Consider the following 26,214-nt stretch of genomic DNA (forward strand, 5'->3'; position numbering starts at 1 on the left):
TAATCATATAATGGCTTCAAGTAATCACATGTCTTCAAGTAACTATATTATGGTTACATATTAAACATAATATGGTTAATCGAATGTGCTCGACGTAAAAAGTAATTATTTGTTAATTTTCTTTTGAACAAACACAAAACTTCCATATATTCCTATTATTATTAAATTTTAAAATGAAAATTATTCCAAAAAGTACCAATTGAAAAACTAAATAAATGTTCATTCCACTTCGTTCCTGTATAATTCGAAGTTTTAAAAAAGTACCATTTGAATAACGAAAATGTACAAAAAAACTTCCCTTTTATGAATTTTAATTAAATCGCTGTGCTGCGTATATAATTATGCATTTTATAGGTTATGTATTATAAAAAATTCAAAAAGTACCTATTAAAGCACTTAAAAATGCCCTTTAATAGGTCCTCCGTTATTCTGGGCTCTACATGCTTAAATTTACATATGTTGCACATTTACTCCGGCCTCTACATTTTCAACATTTCTAGGTTTAATATTATATATTATATTATAGAGCATAAAGATATTTTAATTTTTTCAAAAAATTTTAAATTTATTTGTTTTTGTTTAATATTTACATAAAATTATTATAATACATTTTTTATATTTATATAAAGGCGCAATAAAATTACAATAATACAATACTTAAAAAAATAATTTGTAAATATTTTGTTTTCATTTGTTACTAATTGAATTAATTAGATGTTTATAAGATATACAACATCTTTAAAATTATAAAATAAACTTAAACAATTAATGGAGGGAATGTTGATGTTTATGTTTTAACTAATATTAAACTTAAAAGAAAATCTCGTTTGTTTCAAAAAAAACACTAAACATTAAAAATAATAAAATTAAAAAAAAATAGAAAATAAAATTTAATTAAATACAAGAAACTTAAAGTGATGTTAAGAGTAGTGAAATTAAAAGTTTTTAAAAAATATTGCTTTAATAACTTAAAAATACATAATATTATATAAAATAAAATCCCTAATGTAAGAGATCATCAATATTTTGTTGTATTGAAATTGAAAAAAAAAAACCTAATTGAACATTGATGTCGCTCACTTACATTGAGGTCTCTAATGGTTGGCTATAGCATCGACCATTAGCGTCCATGGTCGGTGTATTGTCAAGATCAAGATCAGTCTCTAACAATGCCTCAGAACGTGAACGTTGCTGGTATGAAGCTTTACGTTCGTCTGGCCTTAGGGATGAAGGTATTTGTGCACTGGCAGTATCATCACTTTCATAAACGGTTTTAGGTCGTCTATTGGCCACATGAGCGATGGGTGTGTCATATTTGGGTGTATTACCCAGTGTAGATACCGGTCTTGACAGTCTATTCGCTCCTACTGCTGTCATATACGAGTCTGGACGTCTTATGTCGGGCGGTATGACAGCAGTACCATTACTTACTTGGCTATTATTATGACTACGTAATTCGGCTAAAGAACTAAAATTCATATTATCGATTTTTTGTTCGTAAGTCAAACTATCGGCATGTGAGTTATTGCCGAATGGCGCTTGAGTCGTATTGGGCGATGGAGTTTTCTGCAGAGGAGGCAGAAAAGAACTTGGCGGTCTGTCTGATAAAGTACTTGTTCGTTGTTCTGGCATATTTTTCTTAAGTTCAGATAAAAATGTTAAATTTTCATTGGGATCGTGCCTTAAAGGTAATGTACTTGCATTGCCATAATAATCAGAACCAGTTTCTTCTACATCGGTCTGATGAATAATGGGTGTATCTTCGGCTATACTGTTGCTAATGGAATTATTGCGTGTACCCGAATAAGTAGAGTTATCACGAAAACCTTCATTGCGATAGGATAATTCAAAGTCGTTGGGTTTTTGTTCAGACCAAGCAGCTACTGCTGCTCTGCCACGACTAGCACTGGCCTTAGAGGCCGAACCTATAGTTGCTACTCTATGGGGTCCCTGTGAGGAGCCCGATCTTACAGTACTCGTAACATATTCATTTTGTGACTTCTTTGGCGTTTGATATTCAGATTTTTCACCATTACGATGATTTTCATAGGGTTCAAAACTGGCCTCTGAACTTAAGACACTTTTGTCTATGGACTCGAAAGAACCATTGCCCATCATTTTATAATCTTGGGCCATAGGTTTGGTTAAAGTGCCTGTGGAAGTGGACATATGCTAAAAAAATAAAAATTATAAGAAAATAAGAAAAAATAAATAAAAATAATAAAAAAACCAAAACAAATTAACAAAATCATACAAAGTTTCTTCTTCTCAAGGAACCCTGGGGATCAATACTATTCAGACTGCGTAAACTTTGTCGTATACTATTGCGTCGTTGTAGCCTTTGTACATGTCTATGTTTGGATTTAGCATACCAACAAATGGCCACCAAAACCAATAAAATAATGGCCAAAACAAAAGCGGAAATAATACTAATAGCAAAAATATCAGCCCTCCAAGACAAAGGATCAATAACCACCTGAAATAATAAGTTTTGAAGTTAAAACATCCAGAAAATTTAGTAACTTGTTTAAAATACCTTGGGATCTATTTCACATATAAAGCCCATTTCTTTACTGCACTCTTCTATGACCACTTCGGTAAAAGCGAAACTGGTACAACGATCTATATGGTTAAAATCTTGGATCCAAACCTTCTCTGGATATCTGTAAAAAAAGAAAACATAATTACAACTCTGGTACAACTAAAATTATATTTTAAACTTACTTTAAGTGTCTCATTTGTGTCTGTAAATATGACCACAAGGTGGCACTATCTGTTCTTATAAAAGGCATAGAAGAATTTTCCGATCTACAAAAGTCTTTTGCTTCATGGAAAGTCATAGGCACTCCCACATACATAAAACAAGTGTCATGAACTTGAGCCCAGCCGGGTGGACATTTTCCATCCAATATAGATTGATTGTTCATTTGGAATGGCACCGCTTGAACCTCCAACAATAAAGGATCATCTGGAAAGAAGTTAGTAATTAAATAACATTTTAAAGAATTTGTATAAAATTTACTAACCTGATTTGTCTTTAATTCTCGATTGCACGGAAATGCTATTGTTGTAACTCCAATAATTGTGACGGGCATCGATTTTCGAACGCCATAATTCAATAGTGCTGTGATATTATGAGATAAAATTTTTTAATTTCGTTTAATTTATTTTTAATTTTTTTCAATAAAATCAAGTAAAATTTTACCTGTTTCGATAGTCAAAACTGGAACTATATTAAAGATCATGCAGATAATAGTTTTATATTTTTTAGCAAAGAAAGATAAATAAATTTGTATTATACAGATTAGTGATTTTTCACAGACAAAGATTAGACTATGTGGTTTTAGTATTAATGAAGTATAATGATGGTTTAGAAAGATTAGATTGTTGGAAAATTTTAATTTAGTTCTAGGTCAGCCTGATTTCAGTTCAAGTTCAGTTCTAGTTCAGTTTTAGTTCAGTTCTAGTTCAGTTCTAGTTCAGTTCTAGTTCAGCTCTAGTTCAGTTCTAGTTCAGTTCTAGTTCAGTTCTAGTTCAGTTCTAGTTCAGTTCTAGTTCTGTTCTAGTTCAGTTCTAGTTCAGTTCTAGTTCAGTTCTAGTTCAGTTCTAGTTCAGTTCTAGTTCAGTTTTAGTTCAGTTTTAGTTCAGTTCTAGTTCAGTTCTAGTTCAGTTCTAGTTCAGTTCTAGTTCAGTTCTAGTTCAGTTCTAGTTCAGTTCTAATTCAGTTCTAGTTCAGTTCTAGTTCAGTTCTACTTCAGTTCTAGTTTAGTTCTAGTTCAGTTCTATTTTAGTTCTAGTTCAGTTCTAGTTCAGTTCTAGTTTAGTTCTAGTTCATTGAAAATCCGAAAGTTGATAAAGTTAAAAAACTCTTATTAGAAAATAAAGTTAAAAATCTCAAATTACTTCTAATGATTCTATGAAATGTGAGTAAAATATTTTTCTAAATACTAACATGGTACTATTGACAGTAATAATTTCATAATCGTTATCGGGATTTTCGAAAATATTATCAACATATTGCTGACCAGCTGTGCCAGCCACTATGGTAGCTCTTCCCATCCAGTTGGTTGCCACATTTCTGTAAGAAAAATATTTTTTTAACATAATAATAACTTTTTAACTTAAAGTAATTTTAAATCTACCTACCTATAAAAACCGTTATGAGAAGTACTCTGGTAAATGGGTAAGCGTACCTTTTCAAAACCCGAAACTTCCACTATACGCCCACCCACATTACTGTGTACAAAATTATAACTAAAGTTGGACACAACTTGACGCAAACGTATGACATCTTCAAAACCAGCTTGATTTTGAGCAAAGTAATTACGATATAGCTCAACTTCTTGATAGGGAGATGATTGTCTTCCCTCCACAAATAAAGCTGGACGATTTCGATTCTTTAGGAAAAGATTGTGATGTATAAAACCTCTTAGGGAAGTAGCAGATCCACGAGAATCGGCACGTAATTTCAATCCTCCTTGATTGTTTAATAACAAATTATTCTAAAATAAATTCAAAGAAAATTGGGTTAAGTATGTTTCTTCTTCTTCTTAAATAATTAACTCACCATAAAGTAGAATGAATTCATATTCTGTACATCCACATTAATGGCTGAGGGACAGGTGGAGAAATTACCATATAATTGCATGCAATTATTTTGTATACGATTAGAGGTTAGAGTTAAAGTTGGAGTAATCTCTCCAGCTGAGGAATAAGTGACAGCACCTTTGGTGGCCTTCGTTATATGGGAATAAGTAATATTGTGTAAGGCATCACGATCTATATAAGTAAGAAATAGATTAGAAAACAAATTTTATTAAAGAAATTTATGAAATCGTTTAAACTTACATTGTCCTATAGTTGAAATGGGTACTGTTACCACTTCCGCTATAAAACCATGATATTCAGGAGCACCGCTGGCCATTAAATGAACACTTAAAGTGGGACCTTGTGTCTTAAAGAAAGACTTTTGATTTTTGGTATCCGATTCTATTTGATCCATAAATACTGAAGTAACATTATAAACATCGCCATCATATAAACGTATAGAATCCATGCGTCCATATAGTTTTGAATGATTAAAGAGATTAGATTGTAATAAACGAAAACCAATCGGTTTGGCTCTATAGGCGGCGGTAAACATTTTCACACAATTCACCGGATTATTGTCATATTTATAGTAGACCAAGACTCTTTCTTCTATTTCAATGGATTTTTGAGGATCACAAATATCAATCATGGAAAAGAGTTTATATGGCAAGTCTAGATTCTTAAGAGGTGTAAAACTGGATTCCTCACTTTCCCGGCCCTCACCGGTCAAGGAGACTATGTTTATGCCTGTACCCAAAGCTTGGCTTATATTTAGTAAATTTAAATTGATGGGACCACTAGGAGCCACAAAATTGACACCATGATTAGCGGAATTTTTGATAGTAACTGCAGTTATGGCGGGTGTTTTGTATATGGCTTGTATAGCTGCCGATTTTTGATTATGCAATACGCCAGCATTTTCTATAGACACAAACTGCAGCTTACTGCCTTTGTTCTTTTGCGAATTATGCGTTAGTGTATCGTGATAACGATGTTCGTATTGATTTTCCTCGAACTGAGCATTACTAAAACGTATGCCACCCCAATAGACTTCATCTTCGGGCGTGCCTTTGCAACTAACAAACACAAAAACATCATCCCAGCGACACTCATGACGATGACCATAAACCTGGCCATTTAAACGTTCCTCGCACTCAGCCATACGACTTTCATCACCACGACATTCTAAAGGTTGTACCCAAGTCCAAATCCTAGTTAAAGAATTGGTATGGAACTCAATTCTACGATCATGTGAATAGTAAACATTTAAGGGATCATAACCCAGTTCACGACATACAACCTGAGCATTACGTTCTGTAAAACGACTGTCGCATATAGGCACCCACTGCAGGGTGGTGTGGTTAAAGTATTCTAGGAAACCTTGGTTTATGTCAAACAGATCATTTGTATCCGAACTACAATTTTGTGAATTAGTACACAATCTTATAGAATCGTGTGTTTGCATTTGTGACATATCCTCCAGAGCTCGTTTGTTTAACAATGAATATGATTCATGGGTGGCATTTTTAAAGGGTCTCATGACAATAGGTGATTCTTCATAACCTATAGCATTTAGGGATCCCAAAACTAACATGCCTATACTTGGTTCAAATTCCATTTTGACACCATGCTCTATTGTTAAAGTGGTATCGGGCATAACTGTTATATCGTTTTTAATTACATAAGGTTCAGAACGTTTACGTATATAAAGATCGCTAAATATACGACCACCCTGCCAGGTGTTTAAATCTATAACATCTCGATTTTCTTTGACCAATGAAACACTAGCATCGAATGAATCTTCTATTAGATAAGGTTGGAATATAACATCGGCATGATCATTCCAATTATCAAAATCAAATATTTTCGATTCTATAAAATCAATATCACTAGAACCCCACCAATTTTCTCGGGCATAGAAATAATTATCCAGTCTGGCAGATCTTAAACCAGCCACTAAATTATATCTAAGCGTATTATCTGCTATAAGATTGCGATAAAGTTTAACATTTTGTATGCCATCGATACGTATGACAGCTGTGGGCATACTATTTAAAGCAGCCAATTTGGTGGCATGCGTTAGTGCGGGTAGATGTCTCAAAGGTTCAAAATTACTATTTCTTTTAATGGTATTATACTCAATGATGGCCTTCACTTCTCCCAACTTTTCACTTAAACTATCGGCCTTAAATTCCATAATATACTTGGCCATATTTTGCTCTATGCGATTGTTGTCAAATTTAATACGTTTTTCCATTCCCGCCACGGCAATCAGACTGTGGGGACATTGGTTATTAAGAAAAGCATTTGATGTTATATTAAAATCGGCATAATGCCCCGAGACTTCAATGTGGAAATTACGATTGCGCTGCCAAGTGGTGTTGCCAAAATGTATGCTGTGTGTGAAATTTTCATTATATTGCCATACATAGGGTAAAGAAACCTGGAAGCCGCCATTGTTATTATCCTCCACCGTGGTATCTTGTATAACATAATGGAAGAGATTATTAGAAGATCTCAAGTCCTTAGACAGCTGGCGAATACCATAACCGTTTTGGCTAATAGTTGAACTATTTAAGTGTAAAGTTATTTCGGAAAGATTACTACTGATAACATCCCAAAAGGGGGAGCTAAACAAAACTGCTTCCAAATCATTGTTGCTTATTTCACAGTTGACTATTTTAATGGATTCATTGGCTTTTCTCAAATAGTACTCGCCCTCATTGCCACGATAACGGTTATAGTATATAGATGATATACCTCTTAAGTTCTTTTGTATTTTGGTGGATCTTAGGTGTAGAGAGGGTACTGGTCCCCCTACTACTCTATTGCGTATATTCTGTGTAGGAGCTTGAACGGTAGTCAACATTAGAACGGCACCTCCTAAAGCGTTTTCACCACTTTCATAGTATATAACTATGCCATAACTACTGCTGGTGGTGGGGAAAACATTTAAATCTCTTCTTACATCCCACACCTGAGATCTTTGATTTTCACTTTGTGAATTCAATATCAATATACTTTCGCTAGATTGATTGTGTATGGGATTTAATAGCTGTATGCCCAAGACATAACCTGCAGAACATCTAACATATAGTTTTTTACTAACCGAGCGTCCTCGTATTTCCTCTGTGCGTACATATTTGCTGTCCATGGGGCCCAACTCTATATTGCCTTCGTCAGAGGGCAAATTAAAGGGCTCATAGTTAGTCTCAAATGTATTAAAATCTATAGCCATTTTAAACCAGCCTCCAATTTCCAATTGATCATTGGCCGCTATAACCGGATCATGAGAAATTCCACTACCTCTATTGTTTTTGATTATGGAACCATGTATACGAAAATCCAATTGTTTCAAACTTATGCCACTACCACGATTACCCACAAACTCCGAATTACGTATATTGTTAATAGCTTTACCACCATAAATATCGGCATATATAACACCCAAACCATCATCTAAATTATCCACAATTCTTACATTTTCTAAATTATGTCTGGCAAAGTCCATCTGTAAAGCAGGCTTAAAGGCATTGGTGGTATAATCGAATAGGCCCGCCTTTTCGATGGTAACATACTGCAAATCCGCTCTCTCGGCCAACATACTAAATCTTACTCCCGCCCAGGCTCCTTCATAGCAGCGTATACCCACATCATTATCATGGGAACAGGAATTTTCAAAATCACCTCTATTCAAATATTCAGCCTTACATTTGGTAATATCACGATCATGAGCTGTACAGCGTACATTGGAAACAATAACATCTTCTGTCAGGCCAACTGCCGGCATTTGGGATCTAAGCAAACGCCAGTCTTTTGGATTTAGTGTATAACCTAAATGATGACACACTAAGGCGGAATTTAATTCAGTCCAACCATAATCACAAACAGTACCCCATCTACCATTTAAGAACAGTTGTAGGCGACCTTCATAGGGACCCGCTCCACCCAGAAGTCTAACATTAACTTGCGGTGTTTCTTCGCCTGTTATCACTGTTTCTGTATCCATGTCTAAATTTTCCACATCCATCATTTCATGATTAGTAGAGGAATCCACATCCAAGGGCATTATAGTGTTACGTTTAAGGGTTAAAAATATATCATCTGGTCTTCTGCCACGGGCCTCCAATTTACCAGCCACCATCATGCCTACACTGGGCTCAAATTGTAAAGTAACTCCAGGTTGTAATATCAGTTTGCCTCCCGGTCTTATATTGATATCTTTATTAACCGTATAAGTACCGGCGGGTATCATTTCTTGGCCATCAACTTCACCTCCGATATACTCAGAGCCTTCACTATAAAATCGCGGCACAAAGGTAGATATAGAAATGACAGTAGTCGAACCAGGATTTGAGCTATGCAGCAGATAGGGTATATATTCTATTTTAGCCAAATTATAACGATCATTGCGATGAAAGAGGCGCGCATAGATTTTCGTTTCTTCAGTGTGGCCCAACCAATTATAGGTGGCATTGATAATTTGACTTTGATCACTCAATTGCGAACCAATTTCATAGGTTGAATCCAAATTGTGTAAAATATTGCGGAAAATATCGACATTATTAGAACCCACCACAACAGCAGCTGCTACTCTTGATCGGGGATTTAAACGTCCAGCACCATCGTAACCTTCACTGCCCTCTACAGGAGGACCAAAAAATTCCATTATACGATTTTCCCGCACAAAATTGCGCGTAAATAAAAGACTCTGAACATCTTTACGACTGTAGGGCGATAAACCGAGTGAAACCACATGTACACCCTGATTTTTTATGAAATAATTGCTTTGTATGATTAGACGCACCGGCATAATATTGAATTCTTGAAATATAAAATCGTTCCGTATATATATGCAACCATATTGACCATAACGAAATTGATTAAATTCAATCCTTCCCTGTAGATTTAAAGCCGGACTTATGTATATGGAATTCTGTTGACTATTCTCAAAAGAGTTGTGTCCTATTTGCAGGCGTGTGTTGGGTTCATTTGGCTGTAAAGATCTCCAGCAAGTTTCCAAACGTATATCATTATCGGCGCTGCCATTAAAGTAATTACCAGTTATATTGACCCACAAGGGTTGGCAGTAATTGCCATGTAGTATACCAGTTTCCAAATTAGAATTCAGATGTGAGTACTCTATTGCAGTGGTCTGATTAAAAGCTATATATTCTACTCGGTTGGGATCAGAGGTTTCATTTAACCAAACCGCTATGCCAAAGCCTCTATTGAAGTTGACATAACTACGAGAGACATTACGATTACCTCCTGTATAAGTGATATTAACACCAGAACCTTGATTGTAACTTATATTAGTTTCGGTTATATTGACATCACCAGCACCACTAGCTATATGAACACCAGCCACATGACCATTGCCCGACACCGAGGAAGTATGAACATGTAATCTTGATCTTAGATTGTCCACAGCTATGCCACGTCCACTATTATCCTGCACAGTGGAGTCTAGAACTCTTAAGTCAAATGCACTTGTTTCTCCCGTAGTTATGCGTATAAAACCATTAATTTCTTCTCGCATATCGGCTTTAATTCTTATATAAAGCTTTTCTCGATTAGACGTAACACTCTGAGGTCTAGTAAAGTTGCGAGCTTTCCAAAAGAACAACAAACGATCATTAGCTGAAGCACCATCAAATATTTCCACTGAAGCCGTTTCATTATTTTTCAAAACAAATTGTTCAAATTGCACGGTGAGCACATAGCCGGGTTTGGTAAAAAAATATTTGGCACATTCTTTGGCAGAACCAGCATAAAATTTCTGAGTAAAAGATAAAGTAATGGGATAGGTTTGTCCCGAGGTGGTGGGTAAAGTGCAAAAATCATAAATGGAAGTTCTATCGGGTCTCTCGTCGACTCTTAAATCGTGGCCAACATATTTAACACCATCGCCAAAATTATCTTGAACATTACAGCCATTTAGTTGCACATAACCTTGACTGGAATTGACAAAAATACCTATGCCATTGCTTTTTCTAACGGTGACATTTTGCATTTGAAATCCACCATAGGGACGAGTGGCATTGAATCCAGTATAAGCAGAATGAGTAATCACAACATGTTGCAGCACGGGAGGTATACCTATAGTTTCTAAGGCTGATTTGGCCGATTGTTTCAAACCATTACCGGCTCTTATTATATCCACATATTTCAAAGTCGATTTGGATTTGGTGTAATACACCGTATTGTCTTTGGCCAAAGTTTTGGTAGTGGGAGCATTATCGAAATACAAGCCCCGCCAGTGTGTCAGTTGTATGCTGTGTATAGCTTTACATTGTATGCCTATATCACTGTGATAATCACAAACTCCGGAACCCAACTGCCTTGAAGACCATTGACAATCCAAAAGTGAGTTTTCGGTACCCTTACAATTTGGCAACTCATATAGCAAACGTGGCTTAAAATCGGGTGTACGATCTACCCAATTCCAAAAGCGACCACCTTTGAAACCCAATTGCCTGCAAGCTACCTCATAGTCAATTATAGTCCAACTAAGAAAGAAAAAAAATAAAATTAGAACAAAAATTAATTTATTAATTAAAACAACTTACTTTCTTGAATTAGTACAAACAGACCGCCATGAACCCTTATGAAAGATCTCTAACCTGCCCTCTAAGGGTGTGGGCCCATCTACCAAACGTATGCCACGTTCTTCTACATCGGGTAATTCTACATTATGACCTTGTGCTGTCAAAGTAATGCGTGCCGTTGGTGTTCCCTGTAATAAAAGAAAACACACACACACAGTGTATAGAAGAAGAATAATTAAATTAGCATAAGATCATAACCACAGACACACAATCAAGATCATTTTTTTTTTTTTTTGTAGCAATCATCATGTAATTTCATTACGGACACTTGAATACAATTAACTCTTTGTGACCTTCTGACCTAAAGATGTGTTAATAAGACGACGATGATGTCTACAATTATCATGTTGTGTATATAAGAGTTTTTATTATTATTTTTTAAATACTTAACCTAATAAGTATTCATCATAATCAGGGAGTGAGTTTATTAGGGTGATTCATAACGATCGGTTTATTAAAGATCACATTTCAACATGTTTACTAAAGTTCAAATTATGAAAGCAAAACTTTACAAAAATTACAAATTTTTATTAAGTAATTTTTATAACAATTTTCTAAAAAGCTTTTTCGAGAAAGCTGTTTGTTTTAGAGGACTGATTGAAAATTTTTTCCTACAAGCTTTTTTTTCATAACTGTACAAAATTTTACAGAAACTGTATGTGGTCACATGAAAACTGTATGTGGTCACAACTTCTTGTGAAAATTAATACAATTTTACTAAAAATTATATAAATTAAGAATTTTAGAATATTTAAAAGCTGCCTGAATGTTTGTTTTAGAAAACTGGTCGAAAATTGTGTTCTGGAAGCTTACTATAGTCGAAAGTAAGCTTTTTCAGAGCAAGACAACTTTTCTCTAGATGCTTTCTGTATCCGAAATTTTTCTAACTAAATGTAAATGGAAAGTGGTCAAACAACATAAAGAAAACTGGTCTAAAAATTGTTTAATGCAAATTATGAAAAACTGTTCTATAGAAAAACTTTCGAGAAGCAACAACAATTCTTGAAAGCTTTCTCTAATAAAATGCACAATTTTTAGCAAAAAAAATAAATAAAAAATAAAAAAATCATGAAAAAACATAATCCGAACTCCTTTTAAAAAACTGATCAAAAAGATGTGTAAAACTAGTCGAAAAACATAGAGAAAACTGTTCAAAAAGTTGTATGATTAAAAATATATAAAACTATACTATGTCTTTATTTTAGAATGCTGTTTGAAAAATGTTCCATTTAGAACTCTACCAAAAGCTAATTGCTTTACTGTAGATGAACAAGTTTTCTCTAGAAATCTGGTCGACAAGTTTTCTTTAAAAAACTGGTCGAAAAGTACTCTTTACAAAACTTTGTCAAAAATTGTTTCATATTGAATTTTTACAATTAATTGTTCGAAAAGTTTTCGAAATATTTTCTCTCGAAAACTGGTCGAAAACTATTCTCTAGAAAAATTGTCGAAAAATTTTTCATATAGAATTCAACTGTAGACTGATCGATTATCTATAAATTAATTAATCTATCACTTTTCTCAATATTTTCTCTAGAAAGCTTGTTGAAAAGTATTCTCTCGGAGCCTAGTCGACCAGTTTTTTTTTTCAATTTTTTCTATAGACTAACTTGTCTAAAAATTTTCCCAAAAAAAGTAATCGAAAAAAACTTTACAATAAACTGATCGATTATTTTTAGATAAACTTGTCGAAATGTTTTCTCTCTTTCTAAAAAATTTTTGAAATATTTTCTTTAGAAAACTAGTCGAAGATTATTCTCTAGAAAACTTGTCGAAAAATGTTTCCTATAGAATTTTTCTGTAAAATTATCGATTAACTGTAGATAAACTGGTCGACAAATTCTTCTAGTGCTTTTTCTAGAAAATGGTCGAAAAGTACATATACTCTAGAAAACTAGTCGAAAAATTATCTAATTTTAATCATACATTAAACTAATAAATTATCTGTAGATAAACTGGTCTACAAGTTTTCGCTAGAAAACAGATTACCGTACGAAATTTATAGAAACTTTTCAATATTAAAGATTTATAAAGAACAACAATTTTAAATTGGAGCCACCTTCTTATGCATACAATATTCATGCCGCATGCATAATAGGAAGTTATTAGGTTTTGTTCGCTTTTTGTCTATCAAACATCAAAGACACATTCCTCAATTAGTTACAGAAATACTTTCCTCATCTCTCATATTACAACCACCACCACAAGCAACAACATTATGGATGAAGTATGCTGAGACAGACAATCCATCTATTCATTAAATGACTGAAGTAAATTGAAAACTGTGTTTGTTGTAAAGAAAATTTAATTATGAAAATAAAATAATAATTCATTCTTTCAGATGAATAAGTAAAGATGTGTCACGTTACTACATAGTGTGATTTTTATACACAAACATTGACCTCTGCTTCCGCAAAATATCTTTTCTTATGAGCTTTTTCTTTATCAGCTTGTATTATTAGTCACTTTAGTTGTTCTGTTGCATTTTATACTTGTTCTTTAATATACTAACACTTAAGCGTTCGTTGACAGGAAGACAAGTTAAAGACAAGACAATGTATTCCATAAATTGCTGAAAATGAGGGGAGGAAGTGCCCAGTATCATTTATAAGGTTACTTTAGTTTTTAGTCTTTTTTTCCCAACATTATTGAGTCTTTATGTTAAAGTGGCCAAAACGGAAATAAATGTGGTAGGTTTTTTTTTCTGTTAATGTTATTACATCATAGACTTCCGTAGACAAAGTAATTCATAGTTCAATATTTCTATAAATTATGTTATAGTTTTAGATTATTAAAAGTATTATTAAAGACCACTTAGTTTTTGATTAATGTATGTACGTATGTTGCAAGAACTTGTTGGCCTCCGATCTAAGTATGCTTCTATGTGTGAATAGTATTTGCAATACTTTTTTTAAAAGTGTAACAATACTTCCGTTCAATTACAATTTAGATTAAAATTGCTTTATTTTAAGAACAAATTTAAAGAAAATTGTATTTTTTAAAATATGCGAAAATATGCTTTTATACGTAAACATGCACAATTATGCTATAACAAATTCATAACAAAAGCAAAAGTGTTTCCATCAGTTTCCCATAATAATGTAACTTATATTTGATCGGAAATCGTTAAAATACTCAGAATTAAGGTTTGATTAGGTTGAACGAACATATCCAAAGTATAAAAATCTCTTTAAGTTAAAATCACACTTGTTTCTAACCGAATATGATTTTATCAAAAACAGTTACAACAATTAATGAAATTTGCAATTTTCTCTACCAAAAATAGAATTTCTTGCCGAAACAGGTTTCATAAGCATGTTCATATATTTCCCTTTATCATATAATCTTATCAATGAACTAACTTTGAAACAACAAAAAACAAAATATGTAGTCACTCAGCCGAGCCTACGTCAACCTTAAACAGAGCATAATAATACTATTCCGCAACTTAATGTGTTATCACAAAGCGTTACAACGTTGCTGATATGAATAACAGATAAAAAGCTTTTCCATATAGATAACAGCAAAACAATAGTATTCAAGCAACAGGTGAATTTCATTCTAAGTAACTATTTGAAATACAAAAAAAAAAAAAAAAAACAAATAAAAGCTTGTCTGTAAACAAACATTTATGAGGTTGAACCTCATGAATCACTAACATTTGATTACAGGTAAAAAAAAAATAAAAACAAAAATTACAAAAAAAACAGCAATAAGAACAAGATCAAATACGAAATGAGTAAGTGTGTCAAATACACTTGTTAAGTCAAAATAAAATTAAAAACAAGAATCGTGTAAGAAAGTGGAGTTTGGGTATATCAGACCGCATGATACCCTAGGTCTGGTTATATTTAGATCAGTCAGTCCCCATGAGTCAACTTATAGTCTTCACTATATATCTGTATATATCTGTAGTCTGAACTGTATATAGGCAGTATTTTAGATCAGTCTTAAGCTATACTCATCAGATCAGTCAATAGTCTAGACTATAGATCACTCTATAGTCTAGACTATAGATCAGTCCATAGTCTTGACTATAGATCAGTCTATAGTCTTGACTATAGATCAGTCTATAGTCTTGATTATAGATCAGTCTATAGCCTTGACTATAGATCAGTTTATAGTCTTGACTATAGATCAGTCTACAGTCTTGACTATAGATCAGTCTCTAGACTTGACTATAGATCAGTCTATAGTCTTGACTATAGATCAGTTTATAGTCTTGACTATAGACCAGTTTATAGTCTTGATTATAGATCAGTCTATAGATCATAGATCAGTCTGTAGCGTTGACTATAGATCAGTCTATAGACTTGATTATAGATCAGTCTATAGCCTTGACTATAGATCAGTCTATAGCCTTGACTATAGATCAGTCTATAGCCTTTACTAAAGATCAGTCTTTAGTCTTGACTATAGATCAGTCTATAGTCTTTGCTATAGATTAATCTACAGTCTTGACTATAAATCAGTCTATAGTCTTTACTATATATCAGTCTTGACTATAAATCAGTCTATAGTCTTGACTACAGATCAGTATATAGTGAAGATTATAGATCAGTCCATAGTCAAGACTATAGATCAGTCTACATTAAAGGCTATAGATCAGTCTATAGTAAAGACTATAGATCAGTCCATAGTCAAGACTATAGATCAGTCTATGGTCAAGACTATAGATCAGTCTATAGTCAAGACTATAGATCAGTCTATAGTTAAGACTATATATCAGTCTATCGTCTTGACTATAGATCAGTCTATAGTCTTAAATACAGAACGGTCTTTACCATAGATATATCTTTACTATTAATCAGTTTGAAGTTCCTCCTATATTTTAAAGTTTATTTATTTTCGATCTTTGCATAGGAAAGCAGACACACTTAGTTAAATATAAATTGACTAAAAAATAAACAAGTGTTTTTCTGAGTTCAAGCATCAAAACAAATTCATAATACCCACCCCATTATAGTAGTGACAGAGTATGAAAATATAATAAAATTTATAACGTTTTCATGATATGCACTGAATTTCATTTTAATTCATAATGAAAATTGTGTAAATGTTCCAATTAAAACTTACCACTGCATGTAATATTCCACGTATCGTTATGCCAACGGTAGGAGCAAACTCTAATCGAACACCAGGTTCTATTATTAATTTGCCATTTCGTTCCACTGTCAGGTGGTCACGTACAGCATAAGGACTTTCACTAGAACGTAACATACGTTCACTCGTTATACTGCCACCATTCAGTTCCGTATACGAGGTGGAGGCAGACGCTGAAGACGATGACATCAGCGTATTGTCGTCAGGTCCCAATAGGGGTGGTGGTGTTTTTGTTGTTGGCAGCGGTGGGGCAAATTGCAATTGTGTATTACCTTGAAAATCTGGGTCGACGTCATATTGACTGTTGGTAAACTCCGCAGATTCAAATAGTTCACTATTTTGTGTTTTTATTTTGGTTATAAAAGTTAAAACAATTAGAATTATTGCAGCCAAACCATTAAAGACAAGACGTCTAGGCGTCGTCATATTGTCAGGCACTTTGTATTGTTGTATTTTATTTTTTTAGGGGTTTTTATATATATATATATATATATATTTGGTATTTAAAGGCACACTTTTTTAGTAAAAAATTATTTTTAAATGAAAATTTAATTATTTATAACAAATCCAGTTTATAAGAACACTTTTAAAAGGCCACATTTTTAACTTTTTAGGTTATTTTGTTTTGTTTTATTTAAATTTTTTATTGCTTTTTACTTTTATTTTAAGCTGTTGTTATATTTTCTATATAAATGAAACTGAAATTGTAATTAAAATAAAAATAAGTTAAAGTAAAACATAAAAATTAACATACACACAAACACTTTTCTAAACTTTAAAATTCCATTATTTTTTTAGTTTGTTTATTTTGGTTAAATTTTTCTTAACTAACGGGTTTTCTATTGTGTCGTCATTTACTATCATATAACAAAACCCAAAACACACAAGCACACAGATATATTTTCCCCCACAATAACAAACATTTTAGGTTTTATTGTGGGTTAAACCAAGTTAAGAAAAACTCTGGCACACACATACACACACAAATTCGTTACCTCTTTTAACACAATGCGTTTTTTAACCAAAACACGTCTATACGCAAACAACCGTTATAAAATACTAACTTGCCACTCGCTTGTTTACTTTTCAGAACTTTGTGTTTTTTATCAACAATATTTTACTGGCGCTTTTATTTCTCCCCAAAAGTTATTTTGGTCTCTCTCTTTTTCCACACAAATAAACTACTCATATGGGAGTACAATGCATAAATGAATAATAGTAATAATAATAATATGAATATAACTGTAAAATGTGTACATTATTTTGGAGTATATTTGAACTTAATTTGTGTACTAATTGATTTAAGTTACTTTTTCTTTTCTCTCTAGGCTAAAGAAATTTTCTTACTGTGCTACCGAAAATCATATTACTGTTTGTTTGTTGAAGGTATTTTGTTCAGATTTTTTGTTGACATATTTTGGTTGGTTTAATTTTTTTTAGAGATTTGGATTTTGAGTCGAGTCAGCGTTTTGCATTCGAAATGTTAATGATTTGAATTTGATCAGTTTTTCCGGCCGATAAATGATCTAACACATAAATTTGAGCAATTAATCAAAATCAAAACACCCCACTCACTAGAAGGTAATAAATGTCCGTTTTCTGAAGAAGATGAAGATGATAACATCAACGTGTGCCTTTCTTTTGAAATCCAGAAACAGAATTCAAAATTTGAAAAATGATCGAATTTGTTAAATGTCATCAATGTATTGTTGCCAGGTTCCAATAGGTGTTGTTGCGTTTTTGTTGTTGCTAGCGGTATGTATGTATTGCCCTAAAAATTTGAGTCCTTTTGAATGTTAAGAAACTAAGCTCATTCACCTTTCATTTAAAGTCCAGAAACAGTCTTTTTAAAAATGGCCGAAATTGATCCATGGCTTCACCTAACTGAACTGATCTAGAACTGAACTAGAACTGAACTAGAACTGAACTAGAACTAGAACTGAACTAGAACTGAACTAGAACTGAACTAGAACTGAACTAGAACTGAACTAGAACTGAACTAGAACTGAACTAGAACTGAACTAGAACTGAACTAGAACTGAACTAGAACTGAACTAGATATGAACTAGAACTGAACTAGATATGAACTAGAACTGAACTAGAACTGAACTAGAACTGAACTAGAACTAAACTAGAACTGAACTAGAACTGAACTAGAACTGAACTAGAACTGAACTAGAACTGAACCAGAACTGAACTAGAACTGAACTAGAACTGAACTAGAACTGAACTAGAACTGAACTAGAACTGAACTAGAACTGAACTAGAACTGAACTAGAACTGAACTAGAACTGAACTAGAACTGAACTAGAACTGAACTAGAACTGAACTAGAACTGAACTAAAACTGAACTAAAACTGAACTAGAACTGAACTAGAACTGAACTAGAACTGAACTAGAACTGAACTAGAACTGAACTAGAACTGAACTAGAACTGAACTAGAACTGAACTAGAACTGAACTAGAACTGAACTAGAACTGAACTGGAACTGAACTAGAACTGAACTAGATATGAACTAGAACTGAACTGAACTGGCACCTATCAGGACCTATTTTCTTTCCAAAATAAATATTTATACGTGTATAAAAATTAGTGTTTGTTTGGACTTTATATACAGCTAAACGGCCACTCCGATCGAGTCCTCAAATTTTGTATGGACAACAAGGGACAAATTGGGCGGGATACCTATATTGGGCACGCCAACTATTATATAAAGAAAACCTTAAATTTGTATTTGCAGATATGAAGACCAGTAGATCTGAAAATCATTATATAGTGGTCCTATATGACGTAATAATTGAGTTAAATATTTTTTGGTTACTTTGGCAACACTGTGTTTGACCACTTTATTTACAAAATATTTAAATTGTAATTGAGAAATTCTTTTCAAAGTTTAAGTTTAACTTTTTTTAAATTTTTGTAAAATGGGAATCCTATTCAGAGTTAAAATTAATTTTCCATTAAACAATAATTACATAAAATTAGTAATAATATTTTTTAATAGATTATTCAATATTATTGCTCAATAAATAATGAAAAAGAGCGTAAAAAACTCTCTTGTAACTGTTATTTCTTTTCCTCTAAACAAAGAGAGTAATGCACACAATGTAACTGTAAATTATTGAATATTAATGAGCTGATAGATGAGTAAACAACAGACAGACCGTCAAAACATGTTGGTATTTTTTTGTTACCAAATATGCATTTGAACGCGCATACTACTCACTTTTGTATATCATATCACATACATACATACATATGAATGTATGTGATATATGAGAAAATGCATTTGAAAAAAGTCATTGTTTGAGCATGTGTTTTTGTAGTGAATTTATTGGGTTTTTGAACTTTTAAATGATAAATTTTTAAAATGTTGCTATAAAATATTGATAAAGCTAAAAGGTAAAATCATTTTATTAAATAACTTATACCGAAAAATTTTACAAATATGTACTAAACTATTTAATAAAAATTTAATAAAATTTTTGTAATAACTTTGATCATGTGCCAAAAGATCTATAGCAAACCCAACAACAAATTAAAGTAACCCTGTATCTTTTCCATAAAAATTGTCAAGGTTAATTGATAATTGCACTTAAAAAGACAAAAAAACAAAAGTGTCGAAGCCAGACAAATTACTTAAAAAGTAGAAAAACAATTTCTTTTAGTTTTAAAATTATTTAATACTTCATAATAATCATCATTTAAGTATTAGTCACTAAAGTGACGATAATAAAATAAAATAAAAAACAAAACAATTTTTTTATGAATGAATTGTAAAGATGTGTAAGCAACAACAAAAACGTATAAATGATTTAGACAAAAAAAAAAAAAAAAACAAAAAGATAAATAAAATAAATGAGATGAGTTGAACTGTTTTATATCTTAGAAGTTTTTATGTTCTTTTTAGTACTCTACAGCAGGTTTAGGTAGTTTTTAAGTAATTTTAGGCCCTTTATTTTAAGGTAGATTTGGCTTATTAGTCAATTTGTCTGTCTGTGTATTTGGCTTAATCGTTGAATAACAAGTTTTTAAAAACTGATTTTGAAAAATTTTTAAAATTCTATCATATATAAAGCGAATTACTGTTTTTACCATTTTTTGTAAGTATTTTTGTCAATCTGCACAATGGTTTTTATTTTAAACGATCTTCTATTTTTTTGTTTTTTTACAATTTGGATTTTAAAAAATTTTCTTAAAAAATTTCGCTTTAATTATTAGTTTTAACAAAAAGTACCTTTTTTACTACTTTTTTAAACTTCATAAAATTTTCTAAAATATAGAAATTATTTAATGATTTCAGTTTAAAAAAAACTATTTTGTTGATTTTTGTTAATTTGGTACTTTTTGTAAAAATAAGTACTTTTTAGTACCATAAAAAGTGTTGATTGAACATTTTCATTAAAATTTCCTTCAAAATATTACTTTTTATAAAAAGTACTATTTCTCCTCCTTTTTAAATTCAAAAATTTTCTAGAAAATATAATAAAATTTGTTAAATAATTTTTTCCTTTTTTAATTCTTTAATTTCTGTTAAATACATACTATTTCTACTACCTTTTTTAAATTTCACAAAACTTCATTTAAATATGTATTTTATTAAATTACTTACAATAAGTATTAAAGTATGTTTTGCTGATTTTCGTCAATTTGGTACTTTTAGTAAAAAAAGTACTTTATAGTTTCATTTTAAATTTGAGCTATTTATTGTTTTTTTTATAAAAAAAATACTATAAAAAGTGTTGATTGAACATTTCCATTAACATTTTCTTCAAAATTTCACTTTTTACACAAAAAAACTTTTTCTACTACTTTTTCTATATTCAAAAATTTCCTAGAAAATATAAGAAAAATTGTTAAGTAGTTTTTTGCATTCTTATTTATTAATTTTTGTTTTCATAAAAAGTACTATTTCTACTAACTTTTTTAAATTGCTTAAAACTTCATTAAAATATGCATTTTATTAAATAACTTAAGTTTAATATGATATTTTGTTGAATTTTGTCAATTTGGTACTTTTAGTAAAAGAGTACTTTTTAGTTTCTATTGAGATTTCAACTATTTATAGAAGTTTTCTTTACAATAAAAAGTGTTTGTTTTACGTTTTTATAAAATTTTCTTCGAAATTTCACTTTTGATAAAATGTACTTTTTCTACTACTCTTTTAAAATCAAAAACTTTCTAGAAAATATAACAAAATTTGATTTTTTACATTAATATTTCTTTTAATGTACCATTTAAAAAAAAAGTACCTTTTACAAAAAGTACTATTTACCTTTCTTTTAATATAAGCGCTATTTTTGTTAAACACGACAAATAAGAGTGTTTTGGTATTTAATGGGTTGTTTTGGTTGTTTCTACTCAATTCATTAACGATTTGGATGTTCAGGATTTCAATAAACATGTGGAAAGAAAGGCAAACGCAACTTAATCGATACCGATATACATATATATCGAGGGACTATATCCAAAAGTTTTTATCTCTCATTGTCATGAAATTGAGATATTAATTGTTTTTATTAAAACTTCTATTTTAAATGTCATGAAAGGATTACTGTGGAAAATAAGAACATGTAAAGATTTATACATTTTCCATAAATATAGTCTTTTAAAATGCTGAATTTAATGATAACATCACTTTGTATGAAAACCCATTATAGAAGTGTATATCTTGAAATTTTAAATATTATAGTTCAAGTCTGGTTTTAAATTGAGATTTTAAACCCAAATTCAATGTCTTTGACATGTCATGTCAAAAATTTTAAGAGCAGAAAAACTGTACAAAATTTTGTTCAAACTAATTCTGGTTATTTTCTCCAAAAACAACAATCATTTTTTTTATCTGCTTACAAACTGACACATTTTTAAAGAAAAAGTCGTTCATGGCCGACGTTAAGATATGCTACATTAGCATATTATTTATTTAACATAAATCGGCTGTGCCTTTTACTTTTATGTAAAACGAATTGTGACGATTTTTGAAGAGTTAGACCTGGTTCACACTAGGAAACTTTTTTTGGGAAACTTTTGAATTTTGTGTGCGAGAAAAGGTGAAAGATATATCAACTATTTCTTTCTCTCACATACAAAATAAAAAGTTTCTCAACAAAAGTTTCCCAGTGTGAACCAGGTCTTACTGGTAATTTTTTTATAGTTATGAATTAAAAAGACCAAAATGGAAGAACCAATTGTTAGGGAGCTAGGTAAAATAATTGATCGATTTTACTCATAGTCTTAAGGGTCAAATAGACTACACAGGCGGCTTGACAAACTTACCAGTATTTTACGTTTGTGCAAGCCTGTTGTGTAGTGTATGAGAATGTTTCGTGTTTGCACAAATGCTTGCGGTTTGTTTGATCAAAAAACAAAACAAAAATTGATTTTTACACAAACATATTAAGGGTTTTCATATAAACGTTCAAAACTTTCGTAAACTGTGCAATCTGTGCATGTTTCCAACCTCGCAATTGAATTGTATGAAAATTGATTTGCACAACCCTTATAAGTTTGAGCGACTATTTAGACTGGCAAACTTGAGCAAACGCATTGTGTTCACTTTTGAATTTATGGACTTGAATATTCACATTTTTAACATATTTTGTACAATTTTTTGTTAAAATACTTTATTTTTTGATTTCGTTTGACATTGCTGTAAAATGTTTATAAATATTGTAATTGAACAAAATTTGAACAGGGGTTTCATGAAACAAGTCGAATAAACTTGCCCACTTGCACAAATGGGAAACTTAAGCGTTTAAATGAAAACCCTTATTGAATTTTTGTCAATCCGTTTGTATTGTTCGTATTTATAAATAATTTGTTTTTTTACAAAATTTACATTTTAAAGGTAAATTTACATCAGAGTCTTTGCAAGTCCACAAAAACGTTAAAAAATCGGTAATTGCACAAGCAATGTTTGTGTAGTATGTGTTGGACCGAAAAAAATCATCATTGCATCTTGCAAACAAAGTTTATATGGATAGATGGATGATGGATGGACTCAAAAAGTGCTTCTGAGTCGATCCGCATACTTTAGTTTGGTTATAGGACCTATACTTTTAAGCGTTGCAAACATCAGCACAAACGCCATATACCCTCTCCACAATAATAGAGTGGGGCATAATCGGTTTATTGAGGTTATAATTTTAAATTCAAAAACTGACCACATAATAAATTTTTTTGGTCAAAAAAAAAAAAAAAAAAATCCAACATGTTTTGAACTTGAATGTGAAAAATTACATGCTGCAATTTACAGACTCTCTTGTTTTTACCATTTTTAAGTGGTCTAGGTTATTAGCCATGTGTATGAAGTAAAAAAAAGCTACAACAAACAAAATTGTCAATACAGATAAAAAAAACGCACGCATACATTAAACACAAGCCATCAACCAACCATACATTTAACTAAACAGGCATTCACTCATTCATAGAAAATCTGCGTTGCATTTAACCAGCCAGTGAATCAAGCAACCAACCAACCACCACTATATTGCACTTAGTTCCAACCGATAAACTGCTATTTATAAAAGCGCAATGTTCTTAATGTGCAACTAAGCATTCCAAAAAATATATTATGATGGGAGTTACTAAACTGGCATTAGATTTAATAATACACAGTTTTTCTTTCGCAGTGTAATATTTATAATAAATAAAGTTTTTAATTAATACAATTATTGTTTTTGTTTTTGTGTAGCTGATCCAGGTTTGGTATGATTAATCCATGAAGCAAACACACAACATATAACATGTGTACATAAGTGTAGGTGCAATGGTGGTGTTTTGAGTTTTTGTTTGTTTTCAAGTTTAAAATCGACAAAGTTGCCTACAGGTTTCTTAACTAAATACCCAATAAAAATGAGGGGAACATATTAAAATAACAACTTGTTAACACTTCTTTTTCAGTTAAAATAATCCTTTAAATAACACGACATATTTTTCTTCTTTTAAAGATTTACTTTTATTTTATTTTTTTCACTTTTTCTCACATTTCTTTTGTTAAAACTTTATTCTTTAGTTTTATAACATTTCTTTAGTTTTTTACTATTTTTTTTAAACATCATCATTAACCGATAAAAGCCCATAACAATTGTTAATAAATATGCTTAAACACTCATACACTAACAAGGTTTCTGTTTTTTGTTGTTTTTACCACCACTACCTTAAAAATTTTCTTACATTTTATACATTTTTTTTTTTAAAGCAAAAAATTTCTTTAATTTCTTTAAAAATTCTCACGTTTTTCATATAATTTCTTTATTTTTCTTTTCAATCTTTTAGATTTTGTTAAATTTCATCTAAAATTTTCGATTTTTCTATTAAAATTATTAATTTTTCTTTAAACTTAGGCGCGGTCAGCTTACTGACTTTTTCTATATGTACACGATTACACTAACACCGAAACCCGCAGCACCACCATATATTAACAAGAAAACAACAACAAAAACGACTCTATTCAACAAGTTAACACTGTGTACCGACCATGTTAACAAAAAAACAAAAAACAAATTCTATAACAACAACCGTTAATAACACAAATTTCAACCGCTCAAGCTTACAGTCGTTTAACTTCTGAGAAAAGCTACTCTCAACCGATAGTCAAAGCAACAATTTGCTTGCTTTGGTGGTATCTAATGAATACACACTAATACTCTGTCATTATCATATTGTGTTTAAAAACTTTCGTATCTGTGTGTTAAATGTGAGAGTGAGCTTTAGATACAAATACTTTTTGTTTTTGTTAGTTCATGTGTGTATGTGTGTATCTTTTGTTTTGTTTACGTTTTAGGTTTATGTCAGTGCTTAGATGTGTTGGTATTTAAGTTAACTTTGACAGTTGTGGTTTAAAAACAGAAACGTGAGAAAAGAAAAAAAAAACAACAATAAACCAAAAAGCTGTGTTTGGTTAACACATCTGAAAAATACGTTAATGGTTACTTGTTGGCGTTGCCTTATTGAAATATATCTATAAGTTTAAAGAAATTATTATTGGCTGGCAACTTTGAAATAAATTTACACTGTCAAAAAAAAATATATATATATATTAAAACTATACATATTTCAAATTAAAATTATCTTTATTTTTTTCCTTGTCAAATTTCCCTTTTGTTTAGGTTTTTTGGGTGGCTCTTAAGACATTCTATTCCATTACGGCAAAAAAAAAGAAAAATGTTTAACCCTGAGACCAAAGTACTATATAGTCTGAAGCTGTCATTAGATTCAGATCAGATCTGAGATTTGACATATCGTATCCTGAAGTTCGAAAGTACTCAAGTTTTTTATGTTTTTTGAGAAGTTATAACTGATCGAAAATAAAATTTTTCATATAATATGAAAGTTCATTTTGTAATTTTAAAAATAAAGACCTAATATATCTTTAGCTAAAGATTAACACAACAATTAATTGACAAAATCGGAATTTTATATACACATTTGTTTCTTAAAACAAAAACTTTTTGAAATACATATATCTGCCATCGAAGTTGGCAGATATCGTAAAGTCGAGTGAGAAAGTGATTTTGAGCAGATTGGAACATTGTCAGGTAGGTGTGGACAAAGCATAATATCTTTTGCACTATAGTAGTTCATAATATAAAAACCATGGAATATCAAGCATTAGGTGAAGATATCTCGAAGTAGAAACAATATAATGTGTAACTAAGAACAAAAAAATTCGTTCTCTCAAATTTCAGAATACGATATCACAAATCCCAGATGTGACGGATGAAATCTGAGGACGAATCAGATTCGGATTCAGCGCTGATCAATCCATTAGAATAGTTTAACTTGGTTTTTCTTTAGCAGCGGTTTAGTTTTGTGAGTAAAAGGGTTAAAGTTTCACGGAGTGTTCCAGTATGTTTGGCAGAGTTTGTATAATTTATATTTTAAAATGAATTATATGTTAGTTAGATA

The 26,214-nt window shown here is 31.3% G+C and overlaps 1 protein-coding gene across 2 annotated transcripts; it reads right to left on the reverse strand.

Moving 5' to 3' along the window:
• Positions 1–1,040: 1,040 nt before the first annotated feature.
• On the reverse strand, positions 1,041–24,862 carry LOC111690421 (protein bark beetle). 2 transcript variants are annotated; one of them, XM_046945179.1, is made up of 13 exons: positions 24,670–24,862; positions 16,278–17,002; positions 11,163–11,329; positions 4,849–11,102; positions 4,568–4,779; positions 4,147–4,502; positions 3,953–4,078; positions 3,206–3,229; positions 3,027–3,124; positions 2,725–2,968; positions 2,537–2,663; positions 2,255–2,476; positions 1,041–2,172 (listed from the first exon to the last, which is right to left on the reverse strand). In XM_046945179.1, the coding sequence occupies exons 2-13, from the start codon at positions 16,728–16,730 to the stop codon at positions 1,081–1,083; spliced, it is 9,375 nt and encodes a 3,124-aa protein (XP_046801135.1). In that variant the 5' UTR covers positions 16,731–17,002; positions 24,670–24,862; the 3' UTR covers positions 1,041–1,080. The 2 variants fall into 2 exon arrangements, with proteins under 2 accessions (XP_046801135.1, XP_046801136.1); XM_046945180.1 differs by lacking the exons at positions 3,206–3,229; positions 24,670–24,862 and having other exon boundaries at positions 16,278–16,941.
• Between the last annotated feature and the right edge of the window lie 1,352 nt (positions 24,863–26,214).

Source organism: Lucilia cuprina, chromosome 2 (assembly GCF_022045245.1).
Source record: "Lucilia cuprina isolate Lc7/37 chromosome 2, ASM2204524v1, whole genome shotgun sequence".
NCBI classification, from domain to species: Eukaryota; Metazoa; Arthropoda; class Insecta; order Diptera; family Calliphoridae; genus Lucilia; species Lucilia cuprina.

Excerpts from the sequence above, each read along its gene's own strand:
- LOC111690421 (XM_046945179.1), bottom strand. The coding sequence starts at position 16,730 with ATGACGACGCCTAGACGTCTTGTCTTTAATGGTTTGGCTGCAATAATT. Across the intron at positions 4,780-4,848 it reads CATTTCAACTATAGGACAAT|ATCGTGATGCCTTACACAAT; the intron begins GTAAGTTTAAAC and ends TTACTTATATAG. Across the intron at positions 4,079-4,146 it reads TCTCATAACGGTTTTTATAG|AAATGTGGCAACCAACTGGA; the intron begins GTAGGTAGATTT and ends TTTTTCTTACAG.